General features: G+C 43.8%; 2 protein-coding genes across 11 annotated transcripts in view; one reads left to right on the plus strand and one right to left on the minus strand.

The window, feature by feature from the left end:
- Nucleotides 1-684: 684 nt before the first annotated feature.
- LOC113935432 (translation initiation factor IF-2-like) lies at nt 685-4,780 on the minus strand. Its single transcript, XM_027617399.2, has 3 exons — nt 4,605-4,780; nt 3,713-4,475; nt 685-897 (listed from the first exon to the last, which is right to left on the minus strand). The coding sequence occupies exons 1-3, from the start codon at nt 4,778-4,780 to the stop codon at nt 796-798; spliced, it is 1,041 nt and encodes a 346-aa protein (XP_027473200.1). The 3' UTR covers nt 685-795.
- DPY19L3 (dpy-19 like C-mannosyltransferase 3) overlaps nt 2,800-17,564 on the plus strand; it is an 80,547-nt gene continuing 65,782 nt past the window's right edge. For 2 of the 10 annotated variants that reach the window (XM_027617575.1, XM_027617578.2), the window contains exons 1-3: nt 4,077-4,256; nt 5,973-6,114; nt 8,934-9,067. In XM_027617575.1, the coding sequence (XP_027473376.1) occupies nt 6,012-6,114; nt 8,934-9,067 (237 nt within the window). In that variant the 5' untranslated portion in view covers nt 4,077-4,256; nt 5,973-6,011. Of the gene's footprint in view, nt 3,274-4,071; nt 4,257-5,972; nt 6,115-8,933; nt 9,068-17,564 lie in introns of those variants that run through there. The other 8 variants (XR_003524063.2, XM_027617576.2, XM_027617573.1 and 5 more) reach the window with 7 other exon arrangements.

Below are 17,564 nucleotides of genomic sequence, written 5' to 3' on the forward strand. Positions count from 1 at the left end.
CTCATTTGTCACGTAAGATTGGCAAAGATTAAAAATATCCATTGTTGGGGGGGCGCCTGGGTGGCTCAGATGGTTAAGTGTCTGCCTTCAGCTCAGGTCATGGTCCCAGGGTCCTGGGATCGAGTCCCGCATCGGGCTCCCTGCTCAGCAGAAGCCTGCTTCTCCCTCCCCCACTCTCCCTGCTTGTGTTCCCTCTCTTGCTGTGTCTCTCTCTGTCAAATAAATAAATAAAATCTTTAAAAAAAAAATATCCATTGTTGGCAAGGACGTAATACACATCGGTGTATTGTGTAGAGTAATAGAATCGTTAACCTTTTGGGGATGTTGTTTGCCAGTGTTCATCATCATTTCAAATAGGACTTCCAGCAATTCTGTTTCCTGAAATATGTCCTAAAGAATTACATAAATATAAGGATACATAAGAATTACATAAATATAAGAGAATTCTACAGCATTGCTTGTAACAGCCTATTATGTCCAACCAGAGGGGAATAGTTAAGTAAAACTATGATACATCTACATGGAGGAATATAAATGGATTGATTACCTACCATTGTGTAACAAAAATTACCCCCAAACTCAAAACCACAATAAACATTTATTATCCTTATTGTTTCTGTGTCAGATATTCGGGAGTGGCACAGATGGGCATTTCTGGCTCAGGATCTCTCCTGAGGCTGCAGTTATCTGAAGGCCGACCTGGAGCTGGCAGACCCTCCTCCAAGGTGATGCTCGTTGCTGGCCAGAGGCTGGGTGCAGCCCAGGTGGCCTTCTCCACTGGCTGTTTGAGTGTCCTCACAACACGGTGGCTGGGGGCCCCGAAGTGAGCAATCCAAGAAAGGCTAAGGCTGAAACTGGGACGTCTTTTAAGCCCCACAACGTCATTTCCACGGTATCCTATCAATCACACAGAACAACTACAATTCAGTATGAGGGCAGTCTATGCGGGTGTAAACACCAGCAGCAAGGACCACTGAAGCTGAAGTTCAAAGGCTGAATAGCAGGGAAGTCAGGTAAAGAGAGTGCAAGGGGACACCTGCCAAAACCTTGGAAGAAATTTACCAATAGGAAGTAGAGATGAGGCTGGAGAGGTAAATGGAAGCTAATTCATGGCAATCATTTCAAGCTGTGTCAAGGCGCTTGATTTTTATATAAAGCCGCAAAGCCACCAGCAGAGTTCTATTTCAGTAGGGTCACCCTGGTTATTACATGGAGGGTCGACTGAGTGGACAGAACAAGGGGGTAAGGATGGAGGTTAGGCCGTCCGCTAGGAGGCCATTAAAATGATCCTGACAAGGAATGGTAACTTGGATGAGGGTGGTGGCAACAGAAGAGAAAAGTCAGGCAAGTTCTGAGATATGTAGGGACAAGTCCAACAGGACTCAGGGTTTAGATACATGGATTACACGACAGGGGGGAACCACGTTTGGCTCCTAGGGTTTTGACTTGAACAATTAGGTGATTGGGCACAGGGGATGAAAAACAGGTTTGGGGTTTAGGAAGTTTATTTTTTTAACAAGTTGAGGCGGGGATGCCTGCACACATGGAAAATGTCGAATAGGCAGAGGCCACATGGCACCTGGAGGTCAGGAGCTAAGCCTGGGCATAAAAACTCATGAGCCATCAGGATATCGGTGGAAACTGGCAGCCACGAGCCAGAGAATCGTTGCTTTTAAAAGGAAGAGTTTACAAGAGACTGAAAAGGAATGAGAGGTAGACAGGAGGAACACCAGGAGAGTCTACTGTCACAGACTCTCATCATTTGGTGGTGGTGATCAAGAGTGGTCACACTAAGCCAAGCAATTCAAAACGGAACAAACATTGTACATCAGCTAAGAAAAAGACAGTAGAGACAGAGAGCTTTCTCCCTCAGTCCCAAGACAGAATACTTTTCTGGGAAGGATGTGAGCAGCATTGATGACTTCTGGTGTGGTGCTTCTCAAAGTGGGATGTACATGCAAATGACCTGGGGATTATAGGAAAACACAGAGTCTGGCTCAGTAGGTCTTGGGGAGGGCCTGAGATCATGTTTCTAAGAAAGTTCCAAGTGATACTGATGCTCCTAGCCCACAGCCATTTGGAATAGCAAGGCTCTCAAACTTCACTGAGCACAGACTCACATGGAGAAGGTCTTGAAACAGATTATTGGGGCCTGCCCCTACATATTAGGATTCAGTAGGTCTGGGGCAGGATCTGATGATGTGCATTTCTAACAACCTCCCTGGCGATGGTGACAGTGATGCCACAGGTCCCCAAGACCATAGTTTGAACTGCACCATCCTAGAGGGTCACAGTTTAACGACTGCTGGCCACAACAGAGAGCGAAATCCATTTGGATCTCAAAACATAATGCAAACAAGTATCCCTGTATACCACTGCAGTCAGTCCGTGACTAGGGCTCACTGAGGGCAGGGCCTGCTACTTGCTATCCATCACCCTCATGGTTACTCTATCACAAAGAAGGACTCCTTCTTAATTGACATATTCGCTCTGAAGACTTAACTCTCAGCAGTGGATGCCTCTTTTTTATTGTTATGTTAATCACCATACATCATTAGTTTTTGATGCAGTGTTCCATGATTCATTGCTTGTGCATAACACCCAGTGCTGGATGCCTACTTTTTATAAATCTCAAAGCTTTATCTTGCTGGTAAAGCCATTTCATATTAGACCAAGCAGCTGCTAATGAGTACTACTTCCTTTACTCAGAGGATGTACATTGCACCAGACACAATCTTCCCCAGAGTGACACAGTTTTAGACAAAACCGTATATACAAAAAGGGAAAAATTTTATTGAAGGAGGAATCAATTCACGTATGTATTTATAAAGGACCCCAATGCGTTTTATGTAAGGCATCTAAACATGAAAGAGACGGATTACAAATACAATCCCTGCTCTCCAATCCGTAACACCAAAGACACCAACAATCAAGTTAAAACATGACAAATGCCATCTGAAAAGACAGCTACTTATTTTTCTTAAAGCCATCCAGCAGATACCTCAATCCATTTGCACAGAATGTATGCTTGTTATTAATGGCAACAGACACAGGAAGGAAGAGAAAACACCCAACAGGGGTGACCAGGAAAGGCCTCCCGGATGAAGTAATTTCGTTGGAATGAGACAGACGGACAGTCTTTTCACACGTGGAAGACCCAGACGACCAGACCATCCCTTAAGAAAAATCAATTAAACACGTGGCCTGAGCATCCGCTGACAAAAGGCTTCATCTACCGTTCCTCGCAGGGTGAAGAACGAGAAAGACACCCAGGTAAGAGCACAGTACCTCCCCTCAAAAAACGCTTACACTCTAGTTTGGAGAGCAAGACAAGCGTATCCGTGAAGGCGAGATTAAGGAACGAGCGCGCCGCCCCCACCCCAACACTAGGGGGTAGTCTTGGGAGAGGCGAAGGATCCCCGGGTGCTCTCACAGGCAGTCAGCAAACGCCTTCACAGCACACGCCAGCGGGCACCGGGGCCTGGGGGGCGGCCGAGACCCGGGAGGGGGCGCGCCGGGCCGAGCGACGCGGGAGGCGGGGAGAGGCCCGAGGGGTCGGCCTGCCTCGGTCCGCCCGGCCTTTACAGAGTCCCCCGCTCCACCAGCACCGGGGGGGGAACAGGCGGCCACGGGCGCAATCAAGAGATTTCCGCGGCCCCACAGGCGCGCCCCACTCTCAACCCTGGGGGCCTCAGTGGGGCCACCGCCAGACCTGAGGCGACCCTTCCTCGGAGCCGGGCTCCTCCTCCCCCTGAGCCGCCACCTCTCGCTCTGGCCTGGGGCCGGCGTTAGTCTGCGGGGCCAAGAGCAGCCTCGGAGGCTCAACGCTAGCACTGCCAGTCGGTGGGCGGTGAGCTCCGTGGTGGCCGCCGCGCGACCTGGGGGGCGGGGCCGGAGCGGCGAGCGGAAATGCGCTGCTTCCTTCCGGCCGGCGCCGCACGAGACGGGGCGGGGCGCCCCGGGAAGGGGCGGGGGCTCGCGCTGACGGACGGCTCCCGGGACCTATGGGTGCGGCCGCGGCGGCCCGGCCTCCCCGGCGCGCCCCTTTCTCGGGGCCGCGGACGCCCCCCGGTTGCCCATTTCTCGGGTGTCGCGCGAAGCTCCGCTGCTGTCCGGTGGCCGCTGCCTGGTCCTCTCTGTCCTCGCGGCGCGTTGCGGGCTGTCCTGCGGCCCCGCCCCCGAGGCCCTCGGCGCCCCCCGGCCGGCCGGCCTCCTTCCCAGCCCGGAGCCGCGCGCCAGGACGGCTGAGGCCGCAGGTCTGTGGCTGCGTGTCGGGCCGCGGGCGGCGCGAGGGGACACGCGGGCGCGAGGCTTCGGCGGCGGTCCGCGGGGTGTCCGGCGTTCCGCCAAATGCGCCGCGACCACCGAGAGCCCGCGGGCCGCCCCGCCGCGCAGTCGGGGGGCGCGGCCCGGGCCCCGGGGCGTCTGGGGGCACCCGCGTGGGGGACGCGGCGCACACTTGTGCTCGGCGCGAACTGCGGGGCGGGGGGCGGCAGGTCCGGAGTGAGGAAGTTTGCGGAGGGCGGGGCCGCGTTCGCCGGCCACTTCTCGCTCCGGGCGCGCAGGCCTGCTCAGTGCCGGCCTCGGCGGCCGCGCGACTCTACCCAACCCCAGCAAGTCCCCGAACTTGGGCGGCCGCCGCCGGCCCCTCGGCGTCCGCTGGGGACACCCGGAGCTGTGGGGCTGGGGTGCGGTGGGATGCTGAGTGACGTGCCCTGCAGCTCCCGGGACGCTCGGGCCGTGCTGGCGCCTCGGAGTAGAGGACAAGCGTCGCTTTCATCTCCCTTTTCCAGTGTTTAAGATGGCATTCCCTTTCATTTGGTGGGGAAACTTTTGTTTCGTAGTTCGTGCGATTATCACAGTTGACTGACACAGAGTTGGCACGTAAATATTTGTTGCCCTTCTGTCCTAACTTGTTAGAGTGTATCCGCTGTGGGATATTTACAACTCCTCCCGAGCCCTTAGAAAGGGCATGATTCTAGGATAAGGTGACTGGGGGATGAGCCCATCTACAGCAGTACGACTTTTTGCCTGCACTCCTTTTTCCTCCCTCGCTGCTACAGGTTCTCCAGTTTCATTGTTTGTACTTAACTGTTTTTGCGTCTCACAGTTTTTTTTTTTTTTTGTATGAATGACTGAACGAACGAATAAATTGTATAATTTTGGTTGGTTGGTTCTTTCTATAAAGCAAGTTGTTTACCTTTAGGAATTGATAAACTGCCCAACAGTGGTGCCCGGCACCTGGGCATGTTTCATAGTAATTAGTAAAACGCTGTTCATTATTCAGAGGAGTGAAGCAAGATGTTCTGGAGGACTGTAGCCAGCTTACTCACTGCCACCACTCCCTCGCCTCCCACTCGCTGCTTCCAAACCAGGCTTCTGCACCCTGCCTTTACTCCCACTTTTGCTCCCTGGGATAGCAGGCTGCCCTGATTGGCACACCCCCGCTGCCATCACCACTGAGGCGTATTCCTAAAGCTTCCAGTATGACTTGTTTTTAAAGAACATCGGTATTAAAATTCAGATACCTGAGACAAAAGAATATTTCACTTCTTCAGAATCTGGCTCTCAACAAATTTACTACTGAATGCCTCCTCCCGTGGTACGAAACTGTAGAACATAATCCAGAACTGCATAATTATGTGACCAATTGCGAGGTAACTGCAATGGCTCAGGAAGGAGAAAGATCAGTGGCCCTTGGCACAACCACAGACAGGAAGGCTTCTTGGAAGAAGGGCTGGGGCTTGTCTGGGACGCCCACCTGTATTCATAATTCTTGATGGGATGTATTAAGTAAATATTTGTGTTGTGTCTTGACAGTAACTTTGAAGGCTGGTTAAGATGGGAAAGTGGGAGGGCATGCTAAGTCAGGGACAAGGCATCAAGTCACTTGAGCACAGATGAGCACAGGGTGTGTTGGGGAGAGGGTACTGGCATATGGACAGGCAGCTTACTTTTCTGTCGTTTTGTAGGAGTGGTTGGAAGAACAATGCATGTAAGTCTTTGACACCATGATATCCATCAGGCAAAGAAAAGGAGTAAAAACCACAGAAGTTTCTGAGGATTATGCAGCACAAGAAGCAAATGTGAAGTTGGAAAATAAATTGCCATCTGGTAGGTGATTTAAATTAAAGCAGCATTTGGGATTGCTTTTATTTCTGCATATTAAAATATCACTCTCCAATAGGATAAGAATTTGGTGAGACCTAACAGTTGAGAAGACTTGTTCTGATACCCTGATGTTTTAGTTCGACAAATTATTTGATTGCAGTTTGATAATACTGGCGTTTCAGTTATGATCACATAAAAGGTGAAACAGCTCTGATTAGAACCCCTTGTTTCTCAGCTGTCTGTTCAGTAGGTTCTGGTTTTGCCAATCTTTGACTCTCTAAAATAATGCTTTCCCCCACAGTTCAGATTTTAGTCTGTTTCTTATTTTTCTGGGTTTGTGTATGCTGTTCACTCTAGACACCCTTACCTTGGGAGACTTTCTCATTTCATTAAGGTATTGAAAAATGAATCAAACCTTTTTTTTTTATTCTTTATATGAATTCCTGAAATTTTCTCCTTTGGTTTGGTGAGGGAGGATGGTCAGAATTTGGTGAGTTGTTTATAATATAATGCTGAAGACTCTTCCTAAGCTGTACATCAAATATTAATTACCAACTTCCTGACTTCAGAGTTGCTTTCTTACCTAAGCATGGTCAAGGTTTTTAAAAATAAGCATGAAAAATTCCATGTCTATCAACCATTTTGGATATCTGACAGAATTTACGTTAATGGCAGCTATGTTAATTCTTTTTTTAAGATTTTATTTATTTATTTGAGAGAGAGCATGAGGCGGGGAGGGTCAGAGGGAGAAGCAGACTCCCTGCTGAGCAGGGAGCCCCATGTGGAACTCACTCCCAGGACTCCAGGGTCATGACCTGAGCGGAAGGCAGTTGCTTAACCAACTGATCCACCCAGGCACCCAGCAGCTGTGTTAATTCTTATCAGCCAGAACAAGTAAAGTATTTGGGGGAACAGTTTTATAAAATAAAATTAATCTGTATTGAGAAGTCATACCATCCAACTCCGCTGTTAGCAGTTTTGGACAAGACAGAGTACTGTCTAAAGACTTAAACAATGTAACTTCAAGTTTGCTTTTTTGTTTATTATTTATTTTTTAAAGATTTTTTTAAAAAAATTTATTTGAGGGAGAGATAGAACATGAGCGGGGAGGAGAGGGAGAAACAGGCCCCCTGCTGAGCAGGGAGCCTGACTTGGGGCTCCATCCCAGAACTCTGGGATCATGACCTGAGCTGAAGGCAGATGCTTAACCGACGGAGCCACCCAGGTGCCCCAAGTTTGCTTTTTTATATTAAAACATAATTTTGAGGATTCTTCATTTTACTGAAGCAGCATTTATTTATTCATATCAGAAAAAAACCCCTGAAAACTAAAGAAAAGCAAAAAAAAAAAAAAAGAAAAAGAAAATACTCCCACAAACAAATCCATCCTTAGACTTCCACCCATGAAACTTGATCTTGCTGTCTAAATGTCTCTGCCCATATATAATTGCAAGCATTCCTATGTGGTTTTACAAAATTGAGATCCCAGCTGTTTTGTAACTTGCTACATTTCTTTTATTATGTTACAAACATAAGTCAATGTATTTTAAAAAAGTTATCAATGTAGTCCGTTGTGTGGCTATAGCATTATTTAACTCCTTGTTGAATATTTAGATGGTTTTTAACCTTTTCTCTATATAAGCAGAACTATGATAAATATATTTGTGGCCAAATGTTTATTTAAAACTTTTATGTCTTTGGGGTATATGCCTGCATTTAGAATTATTGGTCAAATAGTATGCTCATTTTGGTAGCTTTTTACTACTTATTGCCATGTTGCATTCCAGAGAGTTACCAAGTTACTCTTCCACCAGCAGTGCTTGAAAAATACTCATATTTTGTACTCTTATTAAAACAGTGTTAGCATTTTTAAGCTGTCAAATTGGCCAACATCTAGAAAGTTATAGCTCATTGCTTTAATTTGCATTTCTCTTTTTTGAGAGCGAGAACAAGAGAGAGAGAAAGAGAGAGAGAGAATGTGGGCCGGGGAAGGAGGGGGGGGCAAAGGAAGAGGGGGAGACAAATCCCAAGCAGGCTCAAGGGCCAGCACAGAGCCCAATGTAGGGCTCAGTCTCAAAACCCTGAAACCTGAGCGGAAGATCAGGGGCTCAACCCACTGAGCCACTCAGGTGCCCCAGTTTGCATTTCTTTAATACTGATGAATGTGAATATTTTTGTCTAGTATTGGCCGTTTTTTTCTTTTGTACTTTGCCTACTCGTATGTTTAATCTATGTCCAACTGAAATATTTATTTTTTTAATCCTGAAAGTGTTCATCCCATATTAAGGATAGTTAAACTTTCTTATATGTACTATAAGTACTTTTTCCGAGTTTATGTGTCCTTTAACTTGAGTTGTGATGGATTTTTCTCCCCTGATGGGTTTTTGGATTTTAAGTTGTCAAGTTTTTTGGTAGCTTTTAATGAATAAACCACAAATTATATGTAGACCATCTCAGAGATTTTTTATATCCTAGATATGCAACCCATTTACTCCTCCGAATTTCATAGGTAAACTACGGTTATTGAACTATGCCAAACACAGACCCTACGTATTAAAATGAATAAGATAACTTGCTTGTCCTCCAAAAGCTGTCTGGCAAAATGGACAAGTGAACAATTAGATACAGTCGCATAAAAAGTGTAATAAAGTATGAAAACAGGCCTTCAGAATCACAGAAAGGAGCCCCTGAGTGTCTTCTGGGAATAAGGAAAGCTTCAGCAGTGACAGGCGGCTGGAACTTAGCATACAGGATAGGCTGAAGTAGAACTAGTAAATTCTACATTCTTGACTGACTTAGCTATGTGTTTTGTTTTTCTAAAAGGTTGTACCACTAGAAGGTTGTGGAAGCTTCTGTCATTTATAGTTGGTGGAACCATTGCCCTTTGCATTGGACTTCTAACATCTGTCTACCTGGCCACTTTACATGAAAACGATTTGTGGTTTTCTAATATTAAGGTATGAGTTTCCTATGACCGTTGTATGATTTACTCATCAGTATCTCTAGTAGTTAACCATATAGATGAATGACCAAGATAATGCAGTTTTGCCATAAAGAATCTCATCTTTTAAAAGGCTTGGCTGTAGCGTAAAAAGACTTCGTTAGTTTAAAATTGCATCAGAATTTTTGTAATCAGTGAGTTTTTTCATTCTCATTAACTTGCTCCAGTTACACTGCAGATACTGTAAACCGGTATTTTTCAACCTGTACATTGTGAAATTGGCACAGTAAAACAAGAATAACGTTTTTCTTAGTTAAAATAAGATGCGAGAGAGTATTATCACATACACTAGGGTTGAGAGTTATTTGTGTAACTATTAATTACATGTATGTATGTACAAACCGGGTCACAGTATACATTTTTTTTCTGTTGGGTACAGTAAAAAAGAAGAGAAATCAGAAGCTAGTGCTGTAAACCGTAGAGCCATAGATGACCTCAGTGTGTTCATACCTTTCTAGTCATAGATGCAGTGCTGAGAGGGCGGGGAGCCACTGGTTTTCTGAGGAAGGGAGTCGTAATTTTCATCACGTTCTCAGGAGGGTCTGTGACTTCTTAAACCCCAATTTCCTTGTTCTCTGTTTTCTCTTTTTAAACATTTCTAGGTGTCTTTTAATTTGCCGTGGTTTTCAGAACAAGTATATCACTTATGCAAGGAAACTTACACATCACCAGTATTTTTCATTGAAATATACTCTGTTTTTGATCCAAAATGTTATGATCTTTGACCGTATTTACTATGGCTCCTAATGACTAGTTGCTGGTAAAGGTAAAATTCACTTTGAAAAGGTTAAATATTTATCATCTCTGTGAGTATTTTAAAAAGTCTGTGCAGAATCTGAAACAGTTCTCAGAGAGCTTTCCCAAAATATTTTGAGCTTTGGTTCCATTATTGGAATGAGTCTCCAAAGGAGAGACTACTTTGAATGACAACTTTAGTTTACAGGAGTAACTTCTTGTATGTTTATTTTAAAAACTTGTCCTGTTACTCTATAGGTATAGTGTGTATATATCTTCATACAGATTATCATGGCACAAAGAATAATTCTTATCCTTCAGGGACAGTGGGTAGTTTTTCTTGTCAAGAAAAATTTTACTCACTTTTATCTCTTTAAAATGGAGTGCTTATAAACAGATTTCTTAGAACTAAACAATGTAATACTTTTTTATCCACACAAGTATTTTGAATAAAGACTGAAATATCCCTGTGTGGGCATATGGCTGAAACTAAATGCTAGTAACTCTGTAGTAAGGAGAAGATGCTGAAACAGATCATATAACTTATTTTCAAACTGTAATTTTAGCTCTTTATAAAGTTTTTAAGTGGCCTTGCTAATAACCTCAAATAAATACACCCCATCATTAAGAAGCCTAAGCACCCTTGATTTTTCTCTTCAATGTCGCCAGGTTAGAGAGGCATTATACTTTTACCCAGTATTTATTGAGCACCTCTTCTGTGGTAGCATTGATCTAAACACCGTGGGGAACATGGAAAGAGTAACAAAGACAAATGAATTTGCCGGCAGATTCTCCAGTGTAATACATCAATTCTGTACATACGTGTTGAGCACTATAGGATGCCAGCAGGTGCAGTGCTCAGTAGCAACACTGCCAACTAAAACCAGGCCCCAGCCTTCAGGGACTTGACTCTCTGGAGGGTATAGGCAAGTAGGTGGACAGTGACAGCCCGTCCAAAGTCAGTACATTGATGGGGTAGGATAGAGTATTGCGGGAGCACAGAGCAGGGGTAGCCCAACCCAGTTTTGGAAGATTAGGGAAGGTTTTGTAGAGGAAGTAATTGTTAAGGAGACCTGAAGGATGAGAAGTGTTAACCAGACAAACTGGGGAGGAAAGATGAATGTCCTAGGGAAGGGACATGTACAGGAACTTCAAGAGGCAAGAGCGTTGAGAGCGTTCAAAGTGTTGGCAGTAGTTCGGCCTGGCTGGAGAGGAGATGGGGAGAGAATGTACCAGGATGGTAAACAGAGGCCGAGTCATGAAGGAACAGCAATGTCATCATCTTGTTTGAGAAAGATGGCTCCGGCTACAGTGTGGAGAGTGGATTTGAGGAGGGTAACGCTAAAGTGAGAGGAAACCACCAAGATCCAATCCAATTCAGTGGATTCAGTAATATCTGAATGTCAGTAAATGCATGTTTTATGTGTGCCAGACACAGATTCAAGCCCTGAGAATATAGCCTTTGAGTCGGATATGGAACTTAATTCTGTTGAGGAGGGAAAAAAACAGAACTAACAAAAAATAACTATTATGGTGGAAACCAGACAGGGTGGTAACCTAGTTATTGGGAGGCTACTTGAAATTGGGAGGGAAAGCAGACCATTTTGAAGACAAGACCTACATCAGTACTTACATCCTAGGAAGGAACCAGGCAAGCTAAGTCTGTGAAAGTCTCCTAAGCAGAGGGAACAACAAGTGAAAAGGCCCTTGTGTAGGACAAAACCTGTCTAGTTGAGTATCAGAGAGAAGGCACATGGGGCCAGAATCTTATAAGCAAAGAGGAGAATAGAACCAGAGAAGAAAAGACCGGATCCTGCTGGAGAGAAGTGGACAGTCAGAGCTTAGGAAGGACGTAGCGATTCATCATTTGTGCGGACGGTGATTGAGAAGGAAGAATTATCAGTGATGATCTGCTTTCTCCCATTAGCAGCTGAACAGATGGGTGGATATGCCATCCACTGTGATAATGAACCCCGTGGGAGGAACAGATCTAGAGTGCAAGAGCTTCTGTCACCACCTACCCAGAGTTAAGCTGAACTTGACAGGTTAAGGGCATAGTGTGTCACAAAACTGCGCTCACTTTTGACACCACTTACAAGTTTGGGGGTCCTCAGGCTACCCTCACTTCTGACCACAAGTAGACTATAAACTTGGCGATACCCACTATCCCCTCAGGTTCAGTAATTCACTGGAATGCCTCACAGAACTCAGGAGAGCCTTACACTTATGATTACAGTTTTATTAGGACAGATATAAATCAGAACCAGCCAAAGGCAGAGACTCATTGAAAGAGGACCCCAAACTCAGGCTTTCCATTGTCCTTTCCCTGTGGAGTTAGGCACCTTGATGTGTGACGATGTGTTGAACATTGCCAACCAAGGAAGCTCACCTGAGCTCTGGTGTCCAGAGCTTTGACTGGAGTTTCATTACGTAGGTATGACTGATGGAATCATTGGCCAGTGTTGAATTCATTCTCCAATCCCCCTCTCCTCCCCAGGGGTTGGGCCACTATCAGCTGGCTCCAAGCCCCAACCCTCTGAGCACACGGCTGGTCTTTCTGGCTTGGTCAGCCCTCATCCTGAGTCATCTCCTTAGAACAGACTATCAAATGTCGTCCTGAGGAACCCACTGTGAACAAAGACACTGTTCTCACTTGAGAAATTCGAGGATTTACTGGCTCTCTCCCAGGAACTGGGGACAGAGGCCAGCCAAATTCTCTCCAGGGGACAGCAAGACAGCAAATGATACATCCTTGTTTGGATACGTTATGAGTCACTTTTGAAGCAGTCCAAGGAGAGAGAGGGAGAGTAAAGGGAGCTGGATTCATGGATCTGGAGGCAGGAGATCCATCTGTGTTGGAAATGGACATTTTCATATTACCAGCTTGTAGACGTGTGGGCAAGAATGTTTGAGTGTGCAGAGTGAGAAAGAGACCCTAGGCTAGTTTCTGTCTATGCCTCAGATACCATCTGGGAGAAGCTATAAAACAGGAACATCCTCAAATCTAACAGGTTTCTTTCCACCAACACCCCCGTCCCCTGAAACTACAGTTGAGCTCAGTCTTACAGCATTTTTTTCTCTTTATTCAAGCAATAGCTTGTAGCACAGAATTTTTTTTTTCCCCTCTGTATCACAAGAGGAATCCTCAGATGTTTCAACCACTTCTCAAACCTGACAATACCTCTGCATAGGCGCTTGGTTTATTTTTCCTCTTAGATTATGTAAACCCAGTGCTATCCAATGAAACTTTCTGCAGTGAAGGAAATGATCTATTTCTGCACTGTTCAGTGCAGCAACCACTAGCCAAATGTAGCTGTTAAACACTTGAAATGTGGCTATTGCAACTGAGGAACTAAATTGTACATTTTACTTAATTTTAAAATGTGTATACATTTTCTGTGAATAAACCAATGAAAATGATAGCCATTAGTGATCAGAGACATTAGTCAGCCAAAGGGAAAGCTCATTTTCAGAGTTTATACGCCTTCAGAAATTTACTCCTTAATTTATACCATTTTCATGTTGGAGGATTATGGGAATATTTGAGAAGTGTAAATCTGTTTTCCTTTTGTACTTACGGGTTATAACTTACCAAAATTGCTAGGCTATTTTTTATGAAAATACTTTGATCTTCTCTGAATACTTTGAATTAGTTGTAATTATTCAGAGTAAAAACATTTCTTCTAAAATAGACAAATCATAAATTGAGTTTATGCACTCAGAATGATAACTTTAAATGTTAGTTGCTAATCTTAACACTGTTAGTGTTTGCATGTGGGAACTTTGGACCAGAGAGCAACTTGAAGGTTGAAGAAGATGTTGGTTTAAATGGTCATAGAAAATGTGTATATACTATCCTTTCTTAGCATATTTTTTAGTTTAGTTTTAGTTTCTATTTAAATTCCAGTTAAAATGCATTATAATATTAGTTCCAGGTTTTGTTTCTTAAATTTCACATATGACTGAAATCATAGGGTATTTGTCTTTCTCTGACTTATTTTGCTTACCATTATACACTCTAGCTCCATCCATGTCATTGCAAATGTCAAGATTTCATTCTTTCTTTTATGATTTTATTATTGTTTTAAAGATTTTATTTTTATTTATTTGAGAGTGAGACAGAGCACAAGGTGGGGGGAAGGGCAGAGAAAGAGGAAGAAGAGCCCAACGCTGGGCTTGACACCAGGACCCCAGGATCATGACGTGAGCAGAAGGCAGATGCTTAACTGACTGAGCCACCCGGGGACCCCAAGATTTCATTCTTTTTGATGGCTGAGTAATATTCCATTGTATATATACACCACATCTTCTTTATCCATTCATCAGTCGATGAACATAGGGTTCTTTCCATAATTTGGCTGTTGTAGATAGTGCTGCTATAAACATCAGGGTGCATGTATCTCTTAGAATTAGTATTTTTGTATCCTTTGGGTAAATACCTAGTAGTGAAATTGCTGGATAGTAGGGTAGCTCTCTTCTTAACTTTTTGAGGAACCTCCATACTGTTTTCCCGAGTGGCTGCACCAGTTTGCATTACCACCAGCAGTGCAAGACAATTCCCCTTTCTCATTTTTTTAAAAGATTTTTATTTATGGATGCCTGGGTGGCTCAGTTGGTTAAGCGACTGCCTTCGGCTCAGGTCATGATCCTGGAGTCCCAGGATCGAGTCCTGCATCAGGCTCCCTGCTGAGCAGGGAGTCTGCTTCTCCCTCTGATCCTCCCCCTTCTCATGTACTCTATCTCATTCTCGCTCTCAAATAAATAAATAAATAAAATATTTAAAAGATTTTTATTTATTTGAGAGAGAGAGAGAGCACATGAGCAGGTGGGAGGGGCAGAAGCAGAGGGGGAAGCAGACTCCCCAGTGAGCAAGGAGCCAGACTCGGGGCTCGATCCCAGGACCCCAAGACCATGACCTGAGCTGAAGGCAGACATTTAACCGACTGAGCCATCCAGGTGCCCCCCGTTCTCCTTATTGAATGTCTGCTGTGTGCTTAGCACTGCTTTAGGTACAATTTAAACATTTTACTTAATCTGGCTGTCTCCAAAGCCGAAACATTTTAATTCTAAATTGTCCTTTAAATGCAACGTGCTTTTTTGCTGCCTTTTACTCTAAACAAAACACACTAAAAGGGTTCAAAGCCAATGCTCTTACTTGCTGTGCTACCCTTACGGTGCCCAGCACATCATCAGTGCTGAATAACAGTGGTCTATTTGGAGTCAAGTTAACCTCTATAGGTGAGGGAAGCGATATAAGCAGGAGAGAGGGGAGATGGGGACAACAGCTGCTATACAAGATCTGGGCTGGAACGAGAGCAGAGGGATACAGCTTTTGGAGCTGGCCTTCAGGGATAGGATATAGTTAGTACTGGCAAGTAGGGTGCTAGTCAGTGCATTTTTAGTGACTTGTGTTTAGTCGATGCTAGAGTAAAAATATATATAGCATAATTCTTCTTATTTTTTGAACACGTGTTGTGTCACTTATTACAAACTATACCGTAACAATAAAACTTTAAATAAAAAAACATTACCCAGTATTCATTACCCTTAACAAAAACCAGTTTTTATTTTTCTCTTCCATGCTTCATCCTGTATGTGTATATATTTTACATATTTATGCCTCCCTGAGATCAAGACCTGATCCGAAATAAGTCAGATGCTTAATCTACTGAGCCACCCAGACACCCCTCCAATATACTTTTTATAATCAGATTTATCTGATGTTACATCATATGCTTTTCCCATATATAGTTACATATTTATATGAACTTTCACAATTATTATGTAAATGATTATGTTTATATAATTTAATATTTTTGAAAATTTTATACTCTTAGTTATTTCACTATTTCTATGCTTCCCAACTTGGGGTAAATTGTTCCTAATTGTGTAGTTAAACCCCTCAAATTGCTTATTAGTTCTTGTTTTAAAGTGGTAGTGTAGAGATGTCGGTTCCTTCATCTTTTTAGAATTACCTCAAAGCAATCAAGGAAAATGAAAAACAGATAGTCATTTTCCATCCTTGATGAGACTAAGAAAGGTCTATGATCTGGAACCACAATGTGAGAGAGAGGGCCGCCAAACCCAGGGAAACTCAGAGGAGTGTGGGAAGGGGGGGAGACTCTCAGAGCTGCAGATTTTAGAGGAAGTCACCAAAGCCTACTTCTCCGAGGTTGCTGGCATACCCTGAGGGGTGAGACTGAGGTGTCCTGTGGAGAACCATGGGGCCAGATGTGTGCAGTAATGACGGAAGCTTTCCTGGAGACTCTCTGGTAAGCTAGCAGGCTGAAGGGAGTAATCACAGAGATAAGCCATTTTTGTAAAAGTGGCATTTAAGAAGACCAGGATAAAGGGAGAAAACTTGCATGTTGAACAGCTCTGAGGCTGCCAGTCTTGGTTGACTAAAATGAGGAAAAGACTAAAGAGCTCACTCTTGTAACCTACGCTGTATCACAAGGAAAATTTTTGCTGGCCTGACTGGTGACCCTGGCCTCTCCCCCACATAAACTTCCTGCAAGTAGCTGATTTTGGTAAGAACTTGCCACATTCAGAAATGGCTCACAGCCGGAAAGGAACTAGCACAGGATCTGTACAATGAAACTGCAAGGAAAAAAAGGAAGAGAAAAACAGGAGCAGATGATAGATGAAGAGTAGTCACCAGAAACAATTTATAGCAGAGACATGAAGATTGTGACCAGACATGTCACATTAAAAAACTAATATGATAAGCATTTGCCACCATAGAAGATGAATTCAAAGCAGGGGTGTAAGAAGGTATAGACCATCTTCAAGGACATACAGGAAGATAACAAAAGGAAATGAAACATGAGCTGGCAGAACTTAGGCAAGAAGTAGAATTAAAAGATAAAACCATAACAGAAAGAACGATGATGTTGGAAGCAACACATAGAAGATTAGAATCTGCAGAAGGCACAGAATAAGAAATGTTGCACTGATAAAAGAAAACAAAACAAAATGAAATTAATACAGTTAAAACAGTAGAGAGAAACTGACAGGTGAGGAAGACAACAGCAAACATGCATAATTTGTCCCAACAGAAGAGAACCAAAACAATGAAACAAGGGAGAATCATGTTTAAAGACATGATTCAAGAAAATTTTTGAAAAATGAAAGATGACTTGATTCTACAAATCGACAGGGCACAATGGGCCCCAGGAAAGGAAGACTTGGCCTAGAAAAATCATTAGCTGGGTATAGTTCTGTGAAATTGCTGGGCTTCAATAGTAAGGGACCCCTGGACATCCAAACCAAAGATTGCCTTACCTATAAGAGAAGTCAGTCTGGCTTCCAACTTCTCCATGCTAATATTTAACGCTTAAAGACCTGGAATGATGCTGCAGAAGACTCAAATAAGAGAATGTGGTTTATATATATATATATATATATATTTTTTTTTTTTTTTTTTAAGATTTTATTTATTTGTCAGAGAGAGCGCACGCACAAGCAGGGGGAGCTGCAGGCAGAGGCAGAGGGAGAAGCAGGCTCCCCGCTGATCAGGGAGCCTGATCCCAGGATCCTGGGATCACAACCTGAGCCAAAGGCAGACACTTAACTGACTGAGCCACCCAGGTGTTCCTATTTTAATCTGGTCATTCTATCACGTATAAAGCACCATGACAAATTATTTTGATTCTGAGAAATATATTTTTTAAGAACACCTGAAGAAATTGGTAGAGGGAAAACTTTATCCAGCTGAG

The sequence above is a fragment of the Zalophus californianus genome, chromosome 17 (genome assembly GCF_009762305.2).
Source record: "Zalophus californianus isolate mZalCal1 chromosome 17, mZalCal1.pri.v2, whole genome shotgun sequence".
In the NCBI taxonomy this organism is placed as follows: domain Eukaryota; kingdom Metazoa; phylum Chordata; class Mammalia; order Carnivora; family Otariidae; genus Zalophus; species Zalophus californianus.